This window comes from Lampetra planeri, chromosome 31 (genome assembly GCF_965212315.1).
Source record: "Lampetra planeri chromosome 31, kcLamPlan1.2.h2, whole genome shotgun sequence".
NCBI lineage: Eukaryota > Metazoa > Chordata > Hyperoartia > Petromyzontiformes > Petromyzontidae > Lampetra > Lampetra planeri.
Window position 1 is genome coordinate 3279347 of NC_136137.1, and position 24487 is coordinate 3303833.

General features: G+C 43.8%; 1 protein-coding gene across 13 annotated transcripts in view; it reads left to right on the top strand.

The window, feature by feature from the left end:
* LOC144729100 (la-related protein 4-like) overlaps window positions 1-15333 on the top strand; it is a 58518-nt gene extending 43185 nt beyond the window's left edge. For 9 of the 13 annotated variants that reach the window (XM_078609025.1, XM_078609028.1, XM_078609020.1 and 6 more), the window contains 8 exons: window positions 1221-1327; window positions 2684-2722; window positions 4043-4324; window positions 4700-4754; window positions 5726-5878; window positions 7159-7271; window positions 7659-7911; window positions 8926-15333. In XM_078609025.1, the coding sequence (XP_078465151.1) occupies window positions 1221-1327; window positions 2684-2722; window positions 4043-4324; window positions 4700-4754; window positions 5726-5878; window positions 7159-7271; window positions 7659-7911; window positions 8926-9333 (1410 nt within the window). In that variant the 3' untranslated portion in view covers window positions 9334-15333. The remainder of the gene's footprint in view (window positions 1-1220; window positions 1328-2683; window positions 2723-4042; window positions 4325-4699; window positions 4755-5725; window positions 5879-7158; window positions 7272-7658; window positions 7912-8925) is intronic. The other 4 variants (XM_078609018.1, XM_078609027.1, XM_078609022.1 and 1 more) reach the window with 4 other exon arrangements.
* Window positions 15334-24487: the final 9154 nt, after the last annotated feature.

Consider the following 24487-nt stretch of genomic DNA (forward strand, 5'->3'; position numbering starts at 1 on the left):
AAATCTTACCATTTAATTTGACATTTTCCTTGAGGGCTTCATGGTGATGTTTTTTTGTACGTGTACAGCCGTTTTGTCAGTCCATTGGAAGGTGAGAACCCCTCCATGCTTCACGAGTCGTGGTTAATTAACCATATTTCGCCACACTGATCATTGTTCGTTGGTGAAGGCGGGGAGCATAGATTTTGGGATACAGTATATTCCAGTACGAAAATAAATGTAGTTACACTATGTATGTTGAACGTCTTTCGCACCGTACGTAGCCAACCATGCTAATCCTGAGGTGCAATAAGCATGGTTGGTTACACTGCCCTCTGTTGGAAACACATCCCCCACCACATCAGTCTTGAACACTTGCTCTATGCTGTGTTAATATGCCAAATAAGTTACAAGACTAATTAAACTAATTTCTCAGCACTAGTCTGTACAGTGAGGACGGATTTCTTTTTGTGAAATATTTCTTTAAAACTACGTGGTTTCTTTTCGTTGTAAATCATCACTGGATTTGTTTGACTTGGGGAAAGCTAAAAGGGGCATTACATCTCTTTTTACCATTCTGTGTTAATCGTTTGCATTTAAAAATATTACCATACTTATCGTGGTAGCCAATGTATCATCACTGATGCAGTGGCAATTATCACGTGTTCTGTACGGCAACATAATATCGAATGTGATGGATGTTCAATGCTAAAATATCGCCAATGGCCATGGTAGATGGATATTTAAAAAATATATTTTTATTACTTCTGAATTTCAGTCTGCTGATAACATTAGTGCGGATTAATATATCAATGAGATTGGTACCCAACTAGATGAATCACTTTAATGTATTATGATACGAACATTGTGCTATATATCGAGTAATTTTATTACGTAGCAGAGGTAGAGTAAAGGGAAAAGTAAGTTTTCGATGCAAAAAGCACACTCCTTAACTATATTGACTTTTAACAGTTGTCACACCTGTGTGCTTGATGTTTAATTGCGCAGATGGAAAGTAGGAGGAATATTTTTTTATTGTAATCCATCAAAACACGCCTTGGCACTGATACCAGAGCGTGGTACCATAACGCTCGGTGCGGGAGAAAGCCAGTTCAATATTAACCAAACTGACTTGGGCATCTCGGATATAAAGATAGCAGTGCAACATATGACGTAGCAAGCAAATGACCGCGTACAAATATAACAACAAATGCATTTTCTTCGTGTTCCGCTTTTCAAAGGCGCAGTTTCCAAGCAGTGGCTTCCTGAACGGGTTCACCTCGCCTTCGCCGTTTAAACCAATACCAGCTCCTCAGAATCACATCAGACACCTCTACACTCGCAGCAGGTGGGCAAAAGACTCATTGCTGACAGTCAATCCTTGTGTGTTGCCTTTCCGCACCAGCATCGTTGAAAAATTTGGTTCCGAAGACTTTTGTTGCTCGTGACTTTGTGGAGTGAGAAGTGGTCCTTGGACACATCAGATATGGTTGACATCTTTTGCATTTAGATTTAGTTAGCTGCTTTTCATTCTTCCAGCAGGCAAGCATTTCGCAATTATTTAACTGTCTTGCCTGTTGGCATGCTGTCTTGGTGTTTCCCGAGTTTACGGTATCAGCTGTGATTTTTTTTTTTAATCAACAGGTATGATGAGGGGGCTATTTTTGGTTTGCTATTTAGGTAAATAAAAAATTACCATCAGCACTCTTTCTGTATGATCTTTGATCACCGGAGCTGCTGGATAAATATTACATTATGTACATAATTTGTATTAAGAATGGTTGCATGCGGTATAGTTATCTTCCCATTGTTGTACAGCAAAAGGGAAAGGATAAATGCTTTTGATTGATTTCCCCTCCAAACCAAAAGCATTCCTCCTCGGACTACTGTTCGGCATCATGAATGTGTGGAGAAAGCTACCGTAAAACTGGCGGAACTTCTAGTGGCATCGGTTTGTATGCACGTGCATTTGTAAATCCTCTTTTTAAAATATTTTGTGTTGTCGGCCCACCAAAGTCAAAATGGCCTTCCAGTGGCGAGCACATAGCAGCGTTTGCATGTCGCCTGCTGCAAGATCTTGCACATTTTCTTGGTGAAGGGTGCAACTCGGGTCAGTTGTCAAAAGTGACTCCCAGGGCCGAGACTTGGATACCTCTCAATTTGGCCCCCTTCATTCAAATAGTAGGACATTACAAAGCAGGGCGGTGCGGTGAAATTAAGGTCGCTTCTTTAGTCTGTCCTTGGCAAAACAGAATTGCGCACATCGTGCACACTTGTGTCAAAAGTGTGTTTTGAGACAAGCCATGCTCGAATTTCACTCGCATGCATGCTCAACTGCAAAGCACGATGTTGCTGACATTGCCGTGTTGACAAAGCAGATATACGTGCTTGCACACACATTTCCAAACACTGGAGCGGTTTTGTTCCTAATGCTTCTTTAACCGTGATGAAAACAACTCAACCAGCAAGGTACGAGACAATACAAAAAAAAAGATCTTATCGTGTACAGTCATAGTCTTGATTTGAGTTACGCAATTAACATTTTTATTTCCACGTTCTCAGTCTCTGTAAAGGGCAGGGCCTATTTCTAAAAAAGCAGGTTGCTGCCATTTGTCTTGAGTCCTGGCAGTGTTCAATTTCATCACTTTGTACACGGGTAACCTATGTGCTAATGCTGTCTTCCTTGTTCCTTGTGATGCTGTAGAATGCCTCTGTTCAGCAGGAAGGGTGTTAATAACTACAGGTACTTTTTTGTGCACTTCAGGCCATGTATTTCATGCCGCTCCTTTATCCAGGCGAATGCGTGCGGCCACGCAAATGTTTATCTCAAAGCATCAGAAAATGATGTGACGCGCTCGCGTGCGTTTCACGTGTGTGTTGTTTGGCAGCGACATGGCTTGTTTTTATAGGAGAAATTTGAAATATGCGGTGCGTTCAATTGATTTTTCATTTGTTTTGTTGTGACTCGTGTTATATTTAATTGAAGGCGCGTTTCACTACTGCTTGGTTAACACTACAAATAGTTAATGCAAAATGATTTGGCAGATGGTCATTTTAATTTGGCCATTCTCTAACATCAAGCTTTGCAAATGATAACCCATCACTGTACCCGCTGTTTTAAAGAATAACTGGAGCTTTGGGATTTCTTCAGAATGATGACATTTGACATTTCTTCATTAAGTCGGTCATGATGTATTGCTCACATGGTATTTTCCACTGCTTAAAATGGTAAATGGTCTAAATCAATTATTCCAGCTCACATTTCTGATGTTGATTATACTTTATTCTGTGAAGCAAATGTGTGCCCTGGTGTCTGAAAAGACTGTTTTAATCAAAATGAAAATGAATATTTATTGAACTATATGCGTGCTAAGTACTGCCCTAACGCATGGCACGTTTAATCCAACTTCTTCTTAACCACACTGCTGATGTGTACAAAATGGTATCACCTTTTGGCTTCATTAGCTTTTAAGCATCAAATGTTACACATTTTCTTAGAAATCTGAGGCTTTAGTTCAAACCTTGGCACCATCTCATCCATGAACCATAACATGAAGCTTAGGTAATGCATTTATCGATAATATTTTTTTTTGCTGTGCAGTTCTGTGATCATTAATATCTTGTATTAAAAAAGATCTGTTCTTACAATCATGCATGTCAATAGAAATTGCTGAAATGAAGATTTCAATAAGACATCTACAATTTCCTCTGCTGTATTCAAATAAGGTTTTTGAAAAAACTTGACATGCCATCGTGCATTGTTTTGGTGTGTTTATTGATACCAAACAATTGTCCACTCATCATAACATTTGCAAAATGCCACTGCATTAATTTAGAACAAGTCCGGCATGACTTCTAACTAATCCTGGATGGTCAATTGGAGAAACTGCCAGCCCGCATTGTCATCCCTTGCCGCAAATTTATAATTTGTTTCCATTGAGATATGCTTCCATAATTTACTGCGGGTTAGCATGAGACCTCGGAGGCATGTCATGGAGTGTGATTATAATGACGAATGATCTCTCTCCCTTCTGGTTCTCTTCCCCCCCCCCCCCAACCTCAGACACCAAGGCAAGCCTCACGGAAGGGCGAGCGGTAGTGAGCGCTCGGCCTCGGAGGGTGGCACTCCGCTGGCGACCGCCGCCACGTCCCCCGCGTGCGACCAGGCGCTGCCCAACGGCGGGGACAGCAGCCCGCAGCCCGCGACGCGGTACAGCTTTACGGCGCACGGCAGTGCGGGCACAGGCGTGAGCGGCGGCGGCGGCGGTTACAGCCGGAAGGACGCGGGGTCACCTCGAGCGGACAGCAACTCGGCAGAAGGGCACGCGCCCTTAGCCCGGGGAAGGTATAGCAAACAAGACGAACGTAATAAAAAAAACACATTCCCTGGTTAGAAAGCGTGCTTTCTAAAAAAAACACACACACACACTGCCTCCGTCCTTTTGAGGCACGTTCAAATGCTCTGGTTATGTTTAACACGTAGGCTTTCGCGAGCAATATCGTCCATAATATAGGGGGGGTTTTGGGTTAGATCGCGTAAATACGCTCTGGTTATGGTTGTCGAGCGTAATCTTTGCAGTTCTCATATATTCCACAAGAGGGTAGTGTAACATCACATTATTACCCAAGTTATATGCTGCAAGTTGATGTACAAAGTGTATAGGATCTAAGCAAGCCTTAATTTTGGTCTTCTCATTTGCGCTATGTTTTACCGTCTCAGTCGGAACGGCTACAGGACAGGAGGCCGGAGGAGAAAAGAAGAAGAACGAATGGCTGTAAGAATTAAATCTATTTTTTTATTTTTATATTTCTCTTCTACGTGACTTTACCAAAAGAACCAAGAATATGTAAGAATTCAATTAAAGTCACATTCATGGCTGAAGCACGATCGCGCAATTGACTTGGCATATTTGAGATTTACAAATATATTGTTTACATGGCAATTCTCACATGTATCTAAATAGTATATTGCTCTTTTCAAGATCTGTTTTTTTACAAATATATACAAAGTCATGCATCGTGTGGTAGGGAAAGTATTGTTCAATGGTCATAAATGTTAGCCGGTCACCAATCATAATTCTTTGTCCTCTGCTCAGCCAATAATGAACTTGCAATATTACAAAACTCGATGTAAAGCTTTCGTGACTGCAGGGATTCATCTTCTTGGTTATTTCGGTAAAGTCACGTAGAATGGAAATAATAAAAAAATAAAAATATTATTTTATTATGTTTTATTATTTCCATTCTACGTGACTTTACCGAAAGAACCAAGAAGATTACACAACTCCTCGTGAGAGTACATGATAAAACCTACGTGTTAAACAGGTATGCACAGTTAAGGCAGTGCTTAACTTGGAAATTACAGGTAGGGATGGACAGAGCTGATAATAGCAGTAATAATAAAAACGTATGCTGAAAGTGAATTGGCAGTCACTGAACAAAACTTATCTAAATATTGGATGATTGACTTAAAAAATACCTTTAAACTTTACCTGCTTATATTAGGTAATGTGATGACCGCAGGCTTGTAGATAATCACGTGTTTCATCTTCTTGGTTCTTTCGGTAAAGTCACGTAGAAGGGAAGTAATAAAATAATAAAAATAAAACATAATTAAATTCTTTTATTACTTCCCTTCTATGTGACTTTACCGAAAGAACCAAGAAGATGAATCCCTGCAGTCACGAAAGCTTTAAATCGAAAAATCACGTGTTTGTTTGCATGCCGCCTGTTTACCGTCCACCAGCCCAGTCCTCCTGCCCCAGTTATACCCGAGCCGGACTTTGAGCTGGCCCCATCCAACTTCCCCCCTCTACCTGGCGCTTCTCAAAGCATCCGGCCGGATGGGGTGTTTGAGAATCGCATGGCTGACGTCGTACGAGGGATTCCCAGAGAAAAGGTACTTATAAGAATTGAGCCCCCATTGCACTGACTTGCCTCAATTTGGTACTATTTCATGGGCACGTGTCTATCCGTTGGTGTCGTCACTGGGTTAGAGCACGTCCTCATCACAGCACTCGCTCTTGTGAGTTTCTCCATGCTGAACTGGGTTTGCTCTTGATGGTATTCTACCATGTCCATCTTTGTCATCTTCTTGCCCTTCTGACTTTTGAGTTTCCTGAGGAGGAGGAGGTGTGACAGGGGGATGCCTGTGTGTCATGAGAGCAGCACATACACACATACAATGCTTGATTGACCGTGGCATGAATGTGCCCAAGGGGGATATGAAAAATAGGTTTAATGCGTCCTGAATTATTCTCGTAACAGTCCTGTTGCATTATATACAAGGCTGTGTGTATAAATGCTGCTGACGGCATCGCTTGCAAAAGCACACTTGTGAATGCAAAAAGCAATCTTCATTCAGGCCAAGTTGAATATTGAGGAATAGGGTTCACTCTAACTTGTAAATTAATCTTCATGCATATAGTACTTGCAGCCACTGTATCACGTTTACTTCAACAGTGGTGTGTTGATTTAAAGATTTCGTGACTGCAGGGATTTATATTCTTGGTTCTTTCGGTAAAGTCGCATATTATTTCTCTTCTACGTGACTTTACCGAAAGAACCAAGAAAATATAGTGTTGTGTTCTGCAGATCTGTATCCATAGTAACTTACCAGTGTCCTTCTCACCCCGACACAATTGTACACCTTTAATTAAACGTCCCTCACCTTTGCAGCAAGAGGAGTCTCGTGTGTGCATCTCTATCGCAGCATTTGGGTGCAGTACCTCACGTGTGGACAATAAGTTATTGGAGGCATCTCGGAAGTTGTTTTGTGATGTCGCCCACCAATGTGGCCTTTCTATAACGTGGGGTGGTGATAAGACTGCTTTCTGGGAGAGTTCCGAAAGGAAATTTTTTTCATCCCCCATATGATATCAATAAGCACAATTGGAATATAAATATCAAAATTACCAAATAATATAAGTCGGCTCTTTTAATTACCAGGATTGTGGACAATTGGAGCGTGTACCGTTTTACGTTTCGGTATTGAGTAATGGACTTTTATTGATATGATAACTGAGCTTTTTTTCCAGCGTTACATTTGGGAGAATTGAACGTGTGTTTTAAGTAACGAGAGACGCTCGATTCTGAGTTGTTTTTCGGAATTCACTCCAGGTGAGCTTTTCCAAAATGTTTTGTCCTCATCGTACACGATGGCATTGTGTTTTATTTCAGCACGCAAATAATGACGAGAACTCGAATTCGACGGTGGACGCGAGAGAGGGAGCGGAGAGCACACAAGCCTTGGCCATCAGCCCCTTGAATTCCCCAACTGTGAAAACCGTCAGGTCTGTATCACTCCCCTTAATTGCTACCATTATTTTAGATGAGAGCCCATTGAGACGAAAATGTTATTTCGAGGGAGACTTGGCAATTACGAAGGAGCAGCATGCTACGTGTAATGTCTTTATTATTTGGAACATGACCCTTGCCGCCTTTGGCCCATTTAAAACCTTCACTGCGCAATGAGACGGCTGACAATATACCGCTCCTTCCTGCCTGCAAAAAGTAAGCCATTTATAAAGTGTACATACAATTCCGTGTAACTCTTTCAGGGGTAATGCATGCTAAAGTTGTTTAGGCATTACTGCTGATAAGTCCCACCCTGCCGTGGAAACGTCGTTAGTTGTTGCGTTGGATCGCAGCGCTCAGAGATCGTCGTCCATGTGTCGCAGTGAGAGCAGGAGTAGCATGGCGACGGTGGCGGTAGCAGCAGCCACTGTGGCAGACGTGAAGCATCCGCCAAAGTCTCCGCAGCCGCGAGCCACACACGGACAGCCCGCATCGCCTCAGCCTCAACCGCAACCCCAGCCCCAGCCTCCGCCCCGGCCCCAGTCCCAGCCCCAGCCAGCATCCCCTGCAGGTGGTGGCAGCAGCAGCAGCAGCACCAGCGGCAGCAGCAGCATCGGCAGCCCCACAGATGTGCAGGTGAGAGGTCGTTTCTCAAAGTGCATCGCTGAAAATGGAAACGTGGACAGTGTTATGCGGGTAGACGGACCTGCTGTTAAAATGCTGCCGCCTTCCCTCCAGCCACCAAATATACACACGAGCTAAAGCAACCGACCAACAATCCAGATACCCGTGTACAGCCCTTTTGTCAGTCCTCTGTCAGTCCTATTCTGGATGGGGGGCTCTCTCCACACTGTGCGGGGGTCTTGAGGGTTAATTTTGAAGGGTTGACATGGGGGTAAATTCGTTGTGAAGCATAGAGGTACAGTAACATTTCTAATTGTTACCATTGTAAATGTGTGTTTACTCTACAACACACCGGTTTGCTGAGCTAGTAACGAATTTGGATATTTTGTTTACTTGAAAAACCTTGTTAATTGGCTGTGTCGGGTGGTGGTGGGTTTGACGACACATTTATTTACGATCTAACACAAAAAACCTCTTATGGATACTACAGTACTGTTATTCTGTCATTGAGGTGTAGTGTCCACCGTCTCTGCTTAACCCTTATTTAGCTTGAGGTTTGATGACCTCGGCTACATTCCGTGTGAATTGGTCATCAGCAAAATATGCAAAGTGCACACAGCACAACCAAAGAGCAAAGGTGCCTATCACTAAACTCGTATGATAATAAAATACCTATTTAATGGCCATTAAAAACTCCACTGATCATGCTTTTGAGGTATTTGTCCATGTTATTTTAGCATTTTTTTTGTGTGTGGAAGGAAACTGGAGTGCCCAGATAATAAACAATCCACATTTAAAAGTGGTGACACTCAAACTTAGTGTAACGAGTTGAATGTCGCTTTCTTTGTAGAAGTTGACGCGACTCGGATTCATAATTGTCTTCCAGAATATAGTCCACTGCTGTGCAGCATGAAGGATGAGAAACTAGGCCTCTGTGAAGGTAATAAGGGCTCTTTTGGTAATCAATGAACTGTACATCTGAGTTGTGTGTGTGTCTATGTCTGTGTATTTTATTGATCAAACCAGGAACCGAAGAAACTCAGTTACGCCGAGATCTGCCAGAGAGCGCTGAAGGACGGCACTGTCCAACTGCCAGCACAGCCTCATTCCCAGCCCTTGGCACGGGAACACAAGACCAGCAGCAGCAGCAGCAATAACAGTGTCCAGTCCAACTCCTCCAACAACGCCGTGGCTTGTGGCAGCGATGGAATCGGCAGGCGTGACGGTCAGGGCAGGGCCGCCGCCGAAGGCGCGGCGGCGGCAGACAAGACGGACGTGCGTTCATCTCGCGACTCGCGCGAGCCACAGCGGCTCGCTGGGGTTGTCGGCGGGAGGGCGGCAATAGCGCGACGGCCTTCTCCACAGGGCTGGTACCACGGAGGGCGTCGCGCCAGCCGGGAGCACGGCACGCCGCCACCCAAGTCGCCAAAGTGACCTGGGCTTGGCAGCGAGCGGGGGGGGGGGGGGGGGCAGCTCTGCCCCTCTTGACCTCTGTGAGACGGTGTTGGAGGATGGGAGGTGGCAGGAAAAGATAAATAATCAATTCTACCACACCAAGGGCAGAGCGCTCAACCAGACAAGACCCCTTCCCTACGTGCGGTGAGAGAGTTTTGATTGCGAATAGAGGGAGAAAAACACACGGAAGACGATGAATATAAGTCTTAACTTTTTTCCAGGCTTGACCACAACATTTTGCACTTGAAATGCAAGGTATTGCCGATGCTACGGTGTGTACATGCCCATTTCTTTAGAAGGGTGGTGGTCGGTGCGACAAAGAAAAGGAACATCTAGAGTCAGTACAACACCACTCAAACATGGGTTTACAGGTACAAGTTGGACACCAAAGTGGTCATTTTTTTCTATTCTCCCCAGCCCCCTTTATTTTTTCCTCCCCATTGTGAGATAATATATGCAAAATGCGCAACGTTTCTATCACACTGCTGTGCAATTCTACTAAATATATACCATTGTCAATCGTGCATTGTGCACACGTAGTGCAGAGCATACGTATTTATTTAAAGCAGGCGTTACCCATTGTTTAAAAGTCGAATATATCTCGCGCTCAGGCAACCTGCTGGCAAGAAAAATGGGCAGCAAACATTTCAACATTTTTTGAAAAAATATATATATAACAATCTGGTAATCTTTAAATAATGATGGGCTTTATATGTGCAATAGTTTAATTCAAAAATCTGAATACTACTGTTCCAAAGCCATTGTTTTAACTCGGTGTTTGTTTTTTTCTCAAACAACATGGGGGGCTTTTTCAGCCGATAATATTCGATGCCAGGTAATGGACAGATGTCATGGCCTGCTGCCATGCTATTGGGAAATGCGCCCACACAGCATGTAATTTCATGGAAAGATTCCTTCCAACAACAAGCGATTTGATGGAGTGAGCAAAACTTTGCTTACGTTTCATTTTGACTTGTTTTTTTTTCTCTAACACCTCCCCCGCCCCCCCCCCCGATGTGATGCGGTAAAATAACTCTTCAAAGAAAGAAATTGAAAAGCGTGCATTTCAAAGGTGCAGGCAACCATCGCATGAGTTGGCGGGATGCATGCGATTGAACCGGCGCAGCCCACGTGCTTGGGTGGATAAGCCCCCCCCCCCCACTCGTCCCCTCATTACAGTGTGGTTTACCCATTGTGGTTTGCCCATTGTGGTTCGCCCATTGTGGTTTGCCCATTGTGCTTTACCCATTGTGGTTTGCCCATTGTGGTTTACCCATTGTGGGTTTACCCATTGTGGTTTGCCCATTGTGGTTTGCCCTTTGTGGTTTGCCCATTGTGGTTTGCCCTTTGTGGTTTGCCCATTGTGGTTTGCCCATTGTGGTTTGCCCATTGTGGTTTGCCCATTGTGGTTTGCCCATTGTGGTTTGCCCATTGTGGTTTGCCCATTGTGGTTGGCCCATTGTGGTTGGCCCATTGTGGTTGGCCCATTGTGGTTGGCCCATTGTGGTTGGCCCATTGTGGTTGGCCCATTGTGGTTGGCCCATTGTGGTTTGCCCATTGTGGTTTGCCCATTGTGGTTTGCCCATTGTGGTTTGCCCATTGTGGTTTGCCCATTGTGGTTTGCCCATTGTGGTTTGCCCATTGTGGTTTGCCCATTGTGGTTTGCCCATTGTGGTTTGCCCATTGTGGTTGGCCCATTGTGGTTGGCCCATTGTGGTTTGCCCATTGTGGTTTGCCCATTGTGGTTGGCCCATTGTGGTTGGCCCATTGTGGTTGGCCCATTGTGGTTGGCCCATTGTGGTTCACCCTGAATTGGTGCGTTTGGTTAAAATACCCAAAAACGTGGACATTTTTTTTTGGTGTAAATAGAACCCAACCCGGGTTGCTTTAAAACTCAACGCGATATACCACGATTTAAAGAACGTTGCGGTCGTGGTTAGTTGCAAGGCAGAGTTGAGCGCGCTTATACCGTAGGGGCTGGAATGAGCGCGCGAGCGCAAAAATTTCGGAGGGTTGTATGAATCCCCATTTTTTTTTTGGCGCTGCGTTTTTGAAGCACTAGAAATGCCTTGTGTTCGTTACAGACAAAAAAAAATTAAAGGAAAAAACACCAAGCTGTCTTTATGTGAAGTATGATATTGTCCATCATCTCGTCTCTTCGACAACGTGAGGCATGTACAGGCCAAAATAACGTACAGTTAATAAAAGCCTGTTTATTTATTGCGGCAGCGTTTCTCGGTGCTTGCCATTCTGTACATCGCTTACATGTTAAAGTCGGCCAGACCTGCAATGTCATGTGTACATATGCCAATCTGTTGGCGAAAATCAAATAACCACAGCGATTGATAATATTAACTGTACATAGTGTGTTACCTGTGTCAAAGACGCTATTGCTGTTAAGTGACAAAAAGTTGTATATCTAAATAATGAATATAAATGGCTTATAGAGTAGATCTGACAAATCACAAAATACAGTCTAAGCGATGATTATAAAACTGGAACATCATATGAATCAGCTACTTGTGAAAAACAAACTGAATGCTGGTTTATCAGGTGGTAAATGTTGCCAGAGTGCTGGGAATATACAGGCTCTTGAAGTCAAATCCAATTATCGTAGCATAGTGGTCAAAAAAGGTATTAAAAAACTAATTGATGACGGGACAGTTTTTGCACTGTATTTAGAGATAACAGTCATGAGATTGAGAAACGTGTAAGCAGTGTTGATTGTTTAAAGGAGAGCAGACATTGAGCAGGCGTTGGTGAGCTTCGGTAATTGATTTCAAACTGTTCAGGTTTGGGAAGTGAGCAAGTGACCTCTCCTCGGCCACTAAATTGACAGCCTTCTGCAGAAAGTGGCGTTAAGCATGCCACATTCTACTTGGCCACTTAATTTAGCATGCAAGTTATTCTGTACTTTCATATGGGGAAATGCAGAAATGCTCATATATATAAAAAAAAAATCTAATTGAAGTGGTTTTAACCATTTCAGACTGCTTTGATTAACTTGTGCTGCAGGTCCTGGTTAAAATGTTGACTTGATGATGTCGAAGTCATCCAGCCCTGTTTTGGACCAGCCTGTTGTGCTTGTACAGATCTTGCAGGTTATCTCACTTGGAGACCTTTGGGCAAATCAGAACATGTGCAAGGAAAACTGTTCTCTTAACCACATCGTAACTACAATTTGGCACGAAGGTTGGACTCCACCAACACCTTTTGTATACACTGTAAACACTAAAGAGGCTTTCTTTTCATATCATGTGACTGTCCAGTCAGGGAATGCCCGAATAATAATAATCGTGCATAACTGGAGGCAATTAACAGACAGTCTGACGATTCTTGGGCATCGGTCAATCTGCTATAATGTAATTTTCAAATGTGACTTAGCAAGGCGATTATGTGATTGGCTGAAAGGGGACACGTGTGTGTGAGGCTCTAGTTTAAATTGTCATTGCTGGCCCTAATTGCCACAACCTCGGCTTCTGTTTTGGTAATTCCCCAGTGAGAGCCTTCTTCGTCTGGCTCCATCGAGCGACCAGGAATAATGTTGCGGCAAAGGGTGAAAACAAAAGTAGTGCGTTTTGGAATTTCTGCGTCCTGTTTTCTTGGGTATCTGAACGGCCGAAGGTTGGCTTTCCATTTGCTATGCAGTGGCTGACGGAAATTTGCAAACCACAAGAACGCATGCAGCTTTTATTTTAGTTGTTTGGTGGTTAAGCCCTGGCACGAATCGATAACTTGCTGAACTGAAGCTGAATGTCTCTTGCTGAAGAAACGAATGTGTAATGGTGGTGACAAAACGTGTTGGCACATCATTAATATTTTTTTTTTATTCAACACTGGTATAATTCCATGTGGAAATAAACTCATTGGGCTCGCTTAAGGAGTTTTCCACGCCTGCAAGCAAGAGGTTAATGGCGGCTTCTGTTTGTGGCTGTTTGGAGAGTGACTCCCCCCCCTTCTGCCGAGGTTATGTTATTTATATCTTTTTTTTTGCTTTGCCTGTGTCTCATTTACAGAGGGCTCTAATATAGAAAGTCAGTGTCGTAGAGTAAGATATAAAGCATTGGCATTTAAGCTGCAGTGGAATTAAGCGATGCATGCCTTTGTGAGCTGCAGTCCTTCGTCATTTAATTGAAACATTGCTATTACTCTTTCGTGGCCAAAAAAATATTTTGATTGAATATTAGATATGAAGAACGATATATACAAAAAAATTTTTTTTGCATTTTGGAAAAATGTACTGAACAAAAGACATTTCTTTACGTTACGTATGGCCAAAACCAAAAAGCATTTTTGGCATGTTGGTGACTCTTACCACCCACCCAATTATGACCAAGGTGCTGTTTTTGTTAAACTCTTGGGCCCTGTTGTCGGTTGCATAAAATACAGGAAGTGATTTCCTCCCCCCCCCCCCTTCAACTTGCATTGCTTTAAAAAAAAAACTAACAGGAAACGTCCTGAAGGGTTTTATGCAACTTGACTCTGGGCCCCAGATTTACTATTTGTGAACCAAAATGTTACAAAGAGCACTGTGCTACCATAACACACAGCACACGGTTCAGTTCTTTGTATTTCTAGAAAATTCATATTTCTGTTGTGATGGAGATAAATTATCATTGGCCTTTGTGATGGCATCAAAGTGTTGGGTGCTTCCTCGGTGGATGCACTGTGACTTGCTGAGCCTTTGACATCCTTAACTTTTTTTACGTATATTTTTTTAATCGTACTGGTGTAAAATTAAATTTCATTTTTCCCCAAATCATATTGTAGGCCAGGGCGTTGCTGCAGTTGATGATGGAAGAATTACTATACGAAATGTTTTATTTGATTGATTCAACAAATATAACAACCAAACATTTTTAACACCAATTACATTAAACTTTAAGAATAATTTGTTGGCTTGTAGACGTTTTGATCCATCTGCCCTACTTAGCTCCATTAGTGTTATTTTGCCTTGTATTGGAAATCACCTGAATGTTAATCACTGTTAATCACTGTTTAACTTTAAATTGTGATGATATAGTTTGAAATTTTGACATGGCAGTTTTTTTTTTTAATATGATATTTGTAATGCATTACTGCTTTTATTTAGACGATAAAAAAGTGAATAGATGAAAGAATGCATAGAGATGTTTGCTTTTTGGCCAGAGGAAAACATCTGCCTGCTATAATTTATCACTAGTTGCAAAAAATGTACAAAAAAAACATAAAAACACAAATATATAAAATAACTTGTTGAATAGTATTGGCAGCGGGTTTGGTGTTAAATAGGTAAAAAAAATGTTCCTTGTGCACAATTATGATTAACTTGCTGTACACTGTGGAATATTGCTTCGAACTACATGGGGGGGGGGGAGAGGATCCCATCACTGATTTACGACAATGTCGCATTGTGATGTCAAAACTTGAATCTGGATCTGCGCCGGGTGGTGGTGACTTCTTTGCCTTAATTTTTTTGTATTTAATTCGGGGTGATTGTCGTCGTTGTCGTCGTTGCCGCGTGATGTTTTGCACCACGCTTGCTGAAATGCATGCTGCTGTTGCTCTGTTCTATTGCCAGCAGACTAACAATTGGCCTCTCTCTCTCGCACACACACACAGTCGTGTCAACAACTATAGAATAACTAAAAAAATGATTGATTAATTTAACAAATGAAATGATATCTCGCGTACTTTTTATTTCTTGGAGCCAGTAATCCACATGGTATTTGCTTTGCATCATTAAATGTGCTGTCATGTTCGCAGGAAGTATTTTCACCACTCGTATGTTTGGTTTTGTCTTCTTTTCCCACCATTATGTAATAAATTGCAAAAAAAAGTGTACGTTCAAAACAACGTTGTTGGAGGAAAAGACGACCGTGCACTTGAGATGAAGCTAATTCTGTAATGCGTGTTCATGTATATATTGTTTGTGCATCGAGACAACGGTACTATCTATGTTTTGTTTGTATTTTTTGCAAACATGCTACTTTGCTTTTATCTTGTCTCGTGTATATCATGGGGGCTTGGTGCGCTACTGGTGCCGATCGCAATGCGTTGTGGGACGTTTCGCATCTACAAACAATGAGTGCCTGGGGGAGCTGGTGGGAATCGATGTACTGCACAAAAGTATAGATGGTCCAACACTTCTATGGCAAGTCCTATCGGCGAGCACCTATTATTTAGGAAACAAGGCGATGATGGTGTTGCACAGCATCGTGCTTGGCCAACCTTTTTTGTTCCTCAATTTAATGTGGCAGGCGGCACAAGGGGCCTTCTGATACCACCAATTGATATTGCACATTGCCAGGAATTGAACCCAGGTCACGACGATGATACCACTACACATGCTCGTACACGTGAACACTTTGCTTGGGTTTGTGAATCCAGGTGAAACCTTTCAGGGGAAGCCACAAAATGTGATTTTTTTACCATGTCCCTGTGGACAGGTCCAGCCCGAAGCATTGTTTTCAAGAAAAATCTCAAAATAGCATTTGTTCCATCGTGGAGAGCACTTTCATTGTCCAAGCCACTGTGAGCCTGGGGTCACAGCTAACAACCATTGTGTTAACCGGTTGTTTTTTTAAACCTAAAATTGCCATACAACAATTCAACTGAGAAAGCATCCGAGCACATCTTTAACACGATGACTGTACGTGTGGTGGTGCCTTTCAAGGGATTTTCAAATATCAGAATAGTTTATCTGCGGGAACGTTGTCAATCGATACACCTCAAAGGGACCTCATAGCTTCATACTTTTTCACAAGCACATCAGCTGATTCTGTTTTCTTTAACAAATGTTTAAACGTCAACAGCGTGTGTAATAGATGACACGGCTTATAAAAATGTGATCAACGTTTAAAAAAAAAAATCCTCGATAAGGAGCTTGCATTACCAATACCCATTGTAATCTTGCATAATTTTGAGACCAAAACCGCTATCAAAAGAAACAAGGTCGTGAAGATGCGCCACTGATCGTGATGGAATAGAATGCGATTCAACGTAATTCAGTCGGGAGTTCAACGGGTGGCGCCGTAGGACAATGCTGACCGACACGGTGCGCGTTACTCGCGCGCTATTCGTGGTATAGGGTAAGGAGTGCACAATAATAACAACATAAAGAGGACATTCTTGGTTCTTTCGGTAAAGTCACGTAGAAGGGAAATAATAAAATAATAGAAATATAAAACCAAATATTTATATTTTTTTATTTCCCTTCTACGTGACTTTACCGAAAGAACCAAGAATATGAATCCCTGCAGTCACGAAAGCTTTAAATAAAAAAAATAAAGAGGACATTTTCAGAGTGCCCTGTTATAAATGCAGCAAATGGCGGGAAAAAATCCGACCCTTGCTGCATAGAGCCGTAATATCACATCACGGGGTCTGCGTTGATACGTTTTGTGGTGTTCTCAACTCGATAGGATTATAATACATTGTACTCCCCTTTTCTCTGTCCGAAGCATGTCAATGGAGAATGTTTACAGTTCAGGATATTCCACTATAAATTGTGGATGTGTGTTTACCATAATACGTACCTTTTAAAATATGTAACCTAATCTGCGCAGGCAGGTGAGGATGCATATACTAAAATATCAATTGCGAACATCTTCAATCGGGATCTTAAACTAAAGGTTGTGGATGTATGTACACCATTAATACGCACCCTTTGAATTCAACGTAATCTGTGCAGACAGGTGAGGCAGTGTCGGATTAAGCTCGTGCGGACCTGTAGCATATATTATCAAGGGGTCCTAAATAAAAGAAAAACCCCACTAATATTAAAACATTGTTTTACTTCCACAATAAAGTAATTGCATTTATTCATTTGCTGTACGGCCAGATAATACGACATCTCTAACATTAAACACCCAGTCGTTCATACAAGTTGAAGGCAGTGTAGTTCTATAGTAATAGAGCAAGTGCAGAATCACTGGACCGGAATTGTTAGCTTGGGGGCCCGTATAGCAGCATCTGCTACTTTTTCTCCTAGGATAATCCGGTACTGATAAAAATATAAATCCCGAACATCATCTCCAATCGACGTCTTCGGGATGAGTGTTTTTGATTCCAACAAAACTATCGCATGAGAGCGGTATTTAGTGTTTAAAAGTGAACTCAAACCACCTTCGGCAACGTTTGGACAAATGTGAACTAAGCAGATTTGTGCGCGCGCGCGAAGACTGCACACAAATCGATGTGTGTGTGTGTGTGCCCACTGTTTCACTCGTGCGTGTTTATTGATGGAGCATACCTCGGTGGACACGGAACCTCGTGCGTGCACAGCACACACGTGTTTAGTCTGCGATAATACTGAAGGTTAAGAGAATAATTAACCCCTTATTTTCCCGGCTCTTGTCTTGAGTGCCGATTGAAATATATTGAACAACGTCAATGACATTTTTCTCGCCAATTGTACACATTACTGATAATAACGATTTGACGGAAGCCTCAGCTTATTCAGATTGGACATTTTGTGAAATATTAATTATAATGTTACATCCAAACACTTGAAGCATAATTCCAAAATGAATCTCATACCGTACACGAGTGATTTGAAATTTCTAAACTTAAATATTTCACTCTTTTGGTCGATAATGTGACATTAGCTGGGGCAAACCATTTAAATCTTGTGTAGCTCTGGCATATTCTTAGGTTTTTATGTGTTTTCGGTAAAGTCACGTAGGTAAAAAGTTAAAATTAAAATTAATAAAATTAAAATTACAATAAAAAGTAAAAATAAAAATCACGACGTTTCGGAGGCAACACAAGCTTCCGTCTTCAGGTGGAACCGTCACAGCACGATTGCTGTTTCAAGTAAGCTCTGGCATGTTGATTTTCGCTAAGAGGAGGTTAAACTTTTCACAGTACAACGCCATCTGTGCTTCGTGACTCGCTGTGGCCTTGCACAATCGTGCTCTCGTCTCTTTCGCGACGAAGGGTGTGTGGTCACGTCTCTAGGTTGTTCACAGATTGTGAATGTCGTGGATTTTGCTCTCCCAACACACCGGTGTGCTGTACCAGTAACGAATTGTCACGTTCTGTTTACGTGACAAGCCTTATTCATTGGCTGTGTCGGGTGGTGGCGGGTTTAACAACACACATTTACGCGATCTAACACCCCCCCCCCCCCCCATATTATGGATGTTCACTCAACAACCGGCAGCTATTGTCGGATTCGGCTCATCTAGTTCATGTGGAGCAGGACTTAAGCAGCTTTGGCCATTGCGTAACGCACTGTGTAAGTCCGATGCGGCAGAAGTGTTGTGGGTGCTTTAGGAGGAGCAGTGGGTGGGTTGGTAACTCGTGCCGTTGTCAGAACAAAAAGGGGGTGGGGGGGGGTGGAAGATGGCCAGCGTTCTGTGATCGGGGAAATTAACAACAAGAAATGCCCGTTCAGAGGAGCGCCAAGTCGACGTCTCGCTCCGCGAGCTAGAACGTCCCTGGGCGGTCAACCCCCCTCCGTCACAAATTTGGCGTCACGGCTTGACGGGAGGTTAAAGCAGCAGCAGCAGCATCATCAGATGTAGAGAAAACATTGCCAAGGTTGGACCCGCGGTGTGATTTTGATGCACATCTTGGTTTGTTTATATATATAAAAAAGGAAAGAAACGTTTTTAATCTCATGGACTCTTAAGTGCGAATCCTGAAATGACTACAGGTGAGGGCTGTGAACGACGTGTCGACAGGTTGCCAGGTATGGCTATGCGTTGCAGGCACTTGAGTAGGCTTGAGTTTCTTAAGGCCACAAGCACCTAAGTATGCTGTTTAAAAGCACTTGAGTAAACAGACCATACTGTATGTGCGCGCGCACGCGCCTATACACGAAGGCGCAGGTGCAGACACGCACCCAGGTAAACACGCAAGCCTCATGCGTGGCCTCTTCCATTCCCTTTCCTTTGTAAGGAACACTTCCACGCTCGCTACGAGCAAAACCTTGGACGCATTCACTCATTTTGGCCACCAGTCAAGGGGGAGTTGGCTTGTGTGCAGACGCAGTGGGTTTGGGGGTGGTCCTGGCTCGCTAACTCATGAAGGGCCCTTTCTTGTGAGAGGCCGTGGTTTGTACAGAGCGCACAAAGGTTCTGATGAACGAGAAGAAAGGCAAATGGGTACTTTGCGACTCGTGTTTTATGCTGACTCACTCGGCTAAACTATTTTCGGTTTGCAGATTGCTGTGTGGTCAATGCAGTGAGCACCGTGAAGGGTCATTAGCTTGATACATTTGGCAGGGCTGGGCAACCTTTGTATCATGAGCATCGGGAAGAGATTCATGTGGACCAAACTGCTGTAGGGCAACAGTTGTTGCATCTTTTAAAACAATTTTGTTTCAAAGGTGATGGATATATATTCTTAACAACTGTTTCTTTTTAAATTCTCATAACTCCCAGGATCATTTGAACAAACTTAATTTGGACAATTGCTCTTAACAACTGCTGCATGTTTTTTAAAACATGTTTGGTGGATGCATAGCAGAGGTAAATTTTCCATAAGACCAAAGCTGAGAAACCAGTTGTATATTTTTGCACTGCTTCGATAATCTACACAAGGGGCGTGTTTGGCGATAGGCGCATACAGACCGATCTCTTGGCAACAAAATCGCAAGCACGCAACACATGAAACATGTCCCATGACTCCACGCACGATGAGATCAGCTCTATTTAAAAACACGGGCTAGACAGATTTTTTTTATTCACTCACTAATTCTATTTTCACTCAAAGTACGGCGGTGATGTAGCAACTGCCGGTTTATGAGAATATTGACGTTATCACATTCAGTACGGATTTTGACAACACTGATTTGTATTAAATGTCAAAACATCGTAAAGTACTTTTGGCAAGACCTTTTGTGTCACTTGTTGATATTTTTCTTTGACAAGATACATACACATTGACAAGGAAGCCTCCGTAGAACAGCAGCCTCCAGATTAAAAGTAAGTCTAAGTCCTGTTTAGGGTCCAATTGGCCCATCACCCGATAAACTTTGTAAAGAATATCAACAGTGTCCTGTAGATAACATTGGTCCTGGCATAATAATGTGGAATTTAACTAGAGTATTATATACGTGCTGTATTCTATCTATACTCCGTGTAGGTGTGTGCATATAGATGAGGCTTTGGAATAAGCCTCCAATTACGACTGTAACCTCTTTTAGTATCATGCCCATTTTAATAATCCCTCGAGTGTAATTCTAAAATGATCTTATTTCAGGAAATTATGCCCAGCCATGCTCGCAACACAGACTTAAACAAACATGCATCGTGTAAAATGCACTTTCATTTATAGTTGTAGCAATCACTGCCACCTAAATGTGATCTTGCATTCCCATTCTGATTTGAGGTTATGCATACGCACTTCCTGTATTAGCACGAGAATTTCCACGACCCAAAACAATTTCCGTGGGGTTAAACTTTGGCTTCTGGATGACGTAAGAGAAGCACATGTGTTGTATAAACTGGGCGAAATGTCGTTTCACTGATGGACGAGGGCTTCCACGTTGTTGTGTGTTGTTACCATTTGACTAAACGTCCAGGTGCGCAGGGACCGGAGAAGTTCAGAGTAACTGTGGATTTTTCTGCGCTACATTTCGGCCACAATGTTGCCCTACGACAGCCTGAAAGTGGTGATTGCCCATCCAAGTGGGGCGGGGTGGGTGGAAGTACTGTAGTTGCGTTGCTGCTGTCAAATCGCCACCCCTTGCGCCGTCCGCCACAGTCCAACACGGAATGGAGGCTGTGGTCCCCACAGGTACTGAAGTGAATGATCCCCATGGCTCGGTGAACATCTTTTGCATGGGAGTAGTAATATGCACTGTAAACCACAGTCACGCGGTACACGAGTGGCGTGCAGTTGAATTACAATAAGCCAGTGCTCTTTATTTCACGCGGAGCATCTCTTACCCTTTGCCACTGCTTGACCGTGCAGTGATTTTACGACAATTCTACCACGCAAGCCTCACGCGGCCTGTCCACTCTTGGCAGGTTGATACAGCATGTACGAAGGACGCGGGGGGTTTACATCGCTTGTAGGGATCCACGTTTGCATACCCGTCAATCCCTGATCAGTGCCCGACCTTATTACAGACCAATTCAGACCCTATTGCTCACCCCGTGCCCTGATGCGTCTCAACGTCCATCCTACAAAATCCAATCACAAGAGAGAAACAAACACACATACGAACATTTTGTTTGCCCGCATTGAAACGGCTGTACGCCGTATGGACCTGAACTCAATTTTCCTGTACAAGAATACGGGTAAACCGTCTGGGTTGACAGCTATGCATGCGTTCGGTCCCTAAATCTGTGTGCCTGACTAGCTCGGACCGGCTTCAACCTCGCTGCGTCTCCACGGCAAGTTCGTGGCCTCGTACACCAATGCCAGCGGGTGCCCTGATGTTACAGACAATCTAATGTGAACTTTTCGACTGGTATACGACTTCATTGAGTCGCATCGTAAAGGGGCGACCTTCCTTCTACGGCAAATTGCACTGATGTCGCGCATATATAAAACAAACATCAGCAGCCATGAAGAATCCACCACTGAAGGTCTCTCTCCAAGCTGTCGCCATAAAATAATCGCAGAGCACAAACGGAACGAGTGCACGTGTACAATGTCGATGTCGCACGCACACGTAGCACGTGTCGGATTTAATTTGCATAGTTCCCAAACGCCCTGTTGCAAATGTGTCCTCAGCTGTCGGCAACACCACTGGTGGGTGTCGTGTTCACCGAGGTGCCTTCAACAACAGGGATGAGGTCTCGGAGCCAACGACGCAAGACTACCCTATCCTCCGCCCGACAGCCACCCTATCCTCCACCTGACAGCCACTCAACATGCACAGCGACCTTTTGTAAATCAAGTGCTGGATGTAATCCTACCCCACGTCCGTTCTGTTTTGGGGGGGTGGGGGTAAAGCTGATCATACTTTGCACAATCTGGGTCGTGCTGGTTGTTGAGGGGAACGGGACCCAGGATTGGTTTGGATAACACTGGTCAATGATGTTAGCCGGCTGGGAATCAATCTTGCGTTGACTGGGTTTGGAGCGCAGTGGCGTGAGCTACCGGAAGGCACAGCGGCCATGACAGGTTAAGAGGAGTCAGTGTCGGTCTTGCTCAAATGAGCACTTGGGGTGGCACTCAACCGAATTGGTGACCTTGAGCCAGAGGTGGGACAAAGTCATTGTTATGCAAGTCCAAGTCGAGTCGCAAGTCATCAAATTCATGACTCGAGTCTGACTCGAGTCCAAGTCACATGACTCGAGTCCACATCTCATAGGTGGGACAAAGTCATTGTTATGCAAGTCCAAGTCGAGTCGCAAGTCATCAAATTCATGACTCGAGTCTGACTCGAGTCCAAGTCACATGACTCGAGTCCACATCTCATAGGTGGGACAAAGTCATTGTTATGCAAGTCCAAGTCGAGTCGCAAGTCATCAAATTCATGACTCGAGTCTGGCTCGAGTCCAAGTCACATGACTCGAGTCCACACCTCTGCCTTGAGCTAATGGTAGAAGAGAAAACAAATCCACAATCCCACTTCCCACAAATTGATACTTTATGAATTCAACCCTCGAGCAGACGCATCTGAACCATTGTTGCAGTTGGGCCAAGAAACAATGAGGACCCATGGGTAACCAGGGGGGGGGGGGGGCATCATTTGCCACCCTTTGCCACCCATGATTTCATACCTGCCCGATGGAAAGGATACACAGCAGACAGCGCGCTTTTAATGGAAATTGGTAGGCATGGAATGGTGCGGCTATTTATCTGAAAATGATTATTTCACTCCCGAGACACGCACACGCAACACAAACGAGATGGACAATATAAATTAGACGGTATGAGCCATTAAAAAGTAAATAGTTCAAATGAGGCAGACGGTACAAGCCGGACACATGAACAAATATGAGACGCAACAAACATTAAGTACGAAACAGTACAAATGGCACGGTCGATATAAAAAAAATTGACAAAAAGTAGTGACTGACGGTTCTTCAAATTCTTGGCTTGCGGCGATCAGCGATGAATCGTCACGTTCATAAAGATTGGCGTTCGTACCCCACCCCACCTCTCGCTCTCTCCGGAAGCTTCTGCCCGACTACGTACGTGGCAGGCAGCCTCTGGCACGGAGGCGAGTGCGCTGCGAACAGGACCTGCTGCATTCTTACAAAGGGGGGGGCGGTGACGGTCTTGAGTTAGCGTCACGATTTCCCCCCCCCCACCCTTTACATTCCTCACGTAGCTCGCATCGCAAGAGGCCCCCCACCCCCTCCCATGCGCTCTCCGCTCAGCTGCCAATTCCCGGGGCGTTTTGAGCACCCGAGCAAATATTGAAATGAATAACATCGGTGCTGCGTTACGATGGTTCCGACTGTATGGGGTTCTGTTGTATTCGTTTAATGTTTCTGTCAACTAGGAAATATACCGTGGTTTTTTTTTGGGGGGGGGGGGGGACAGCGGATGTTTCGAGTTGTTCAGTGCCCGGTCAAACACGGTGTAGACTCGGCCCAGTAGTTACCAACTGGTTGTTCAATCGACTCTCTGGTCCCTGCAATAGGAATGTGAAATGTCGACAACCGTCTTGTTTTGAGCGTGCGCATATCAATGAAATCAATTCCCAACACTAATACGTCGTACGGAAATAGCCAACACAATTTTCAATGCCTTAATTATGTCTTTCCATGTGATACGAACTGAAATACCAGCAGGCAACCCCACCCACGTGAGAAGCGAACACTTATTCTGATATCAACATCACGCGCGCATTAAATGTGGAAATAACGCACGCCTCCCTTCAGCATTTGCTCGTGTCCTTTAATCCGCATGAGTTTGTTCGAAGAGTCCTCAAACAGGCGCGCAAAACCATTGCGAAAGACTGCGGCAAGCCAAAAGAGGAGTCAGAATCAAGTTCGAAATACATCGGTGACGCAGTAAACATTACAATGTGTGATTGGCGCTTGTGTAACCTTTATGACTGATTTCACATCCACCCTTTGGCCCTGCGTGGGTGTTTAAAGTTGGAGCGAATCAACGGCAGGATACGTGGGCCACGGAATCTGTTACTGTGCTAACTTGCTCTGTGCTCTGCCAGTGCAGAGTCTGGCCTCCCTCCGAGGATGTGATGGCCTTCCACATGAAAATCGCCTTCGTTAAG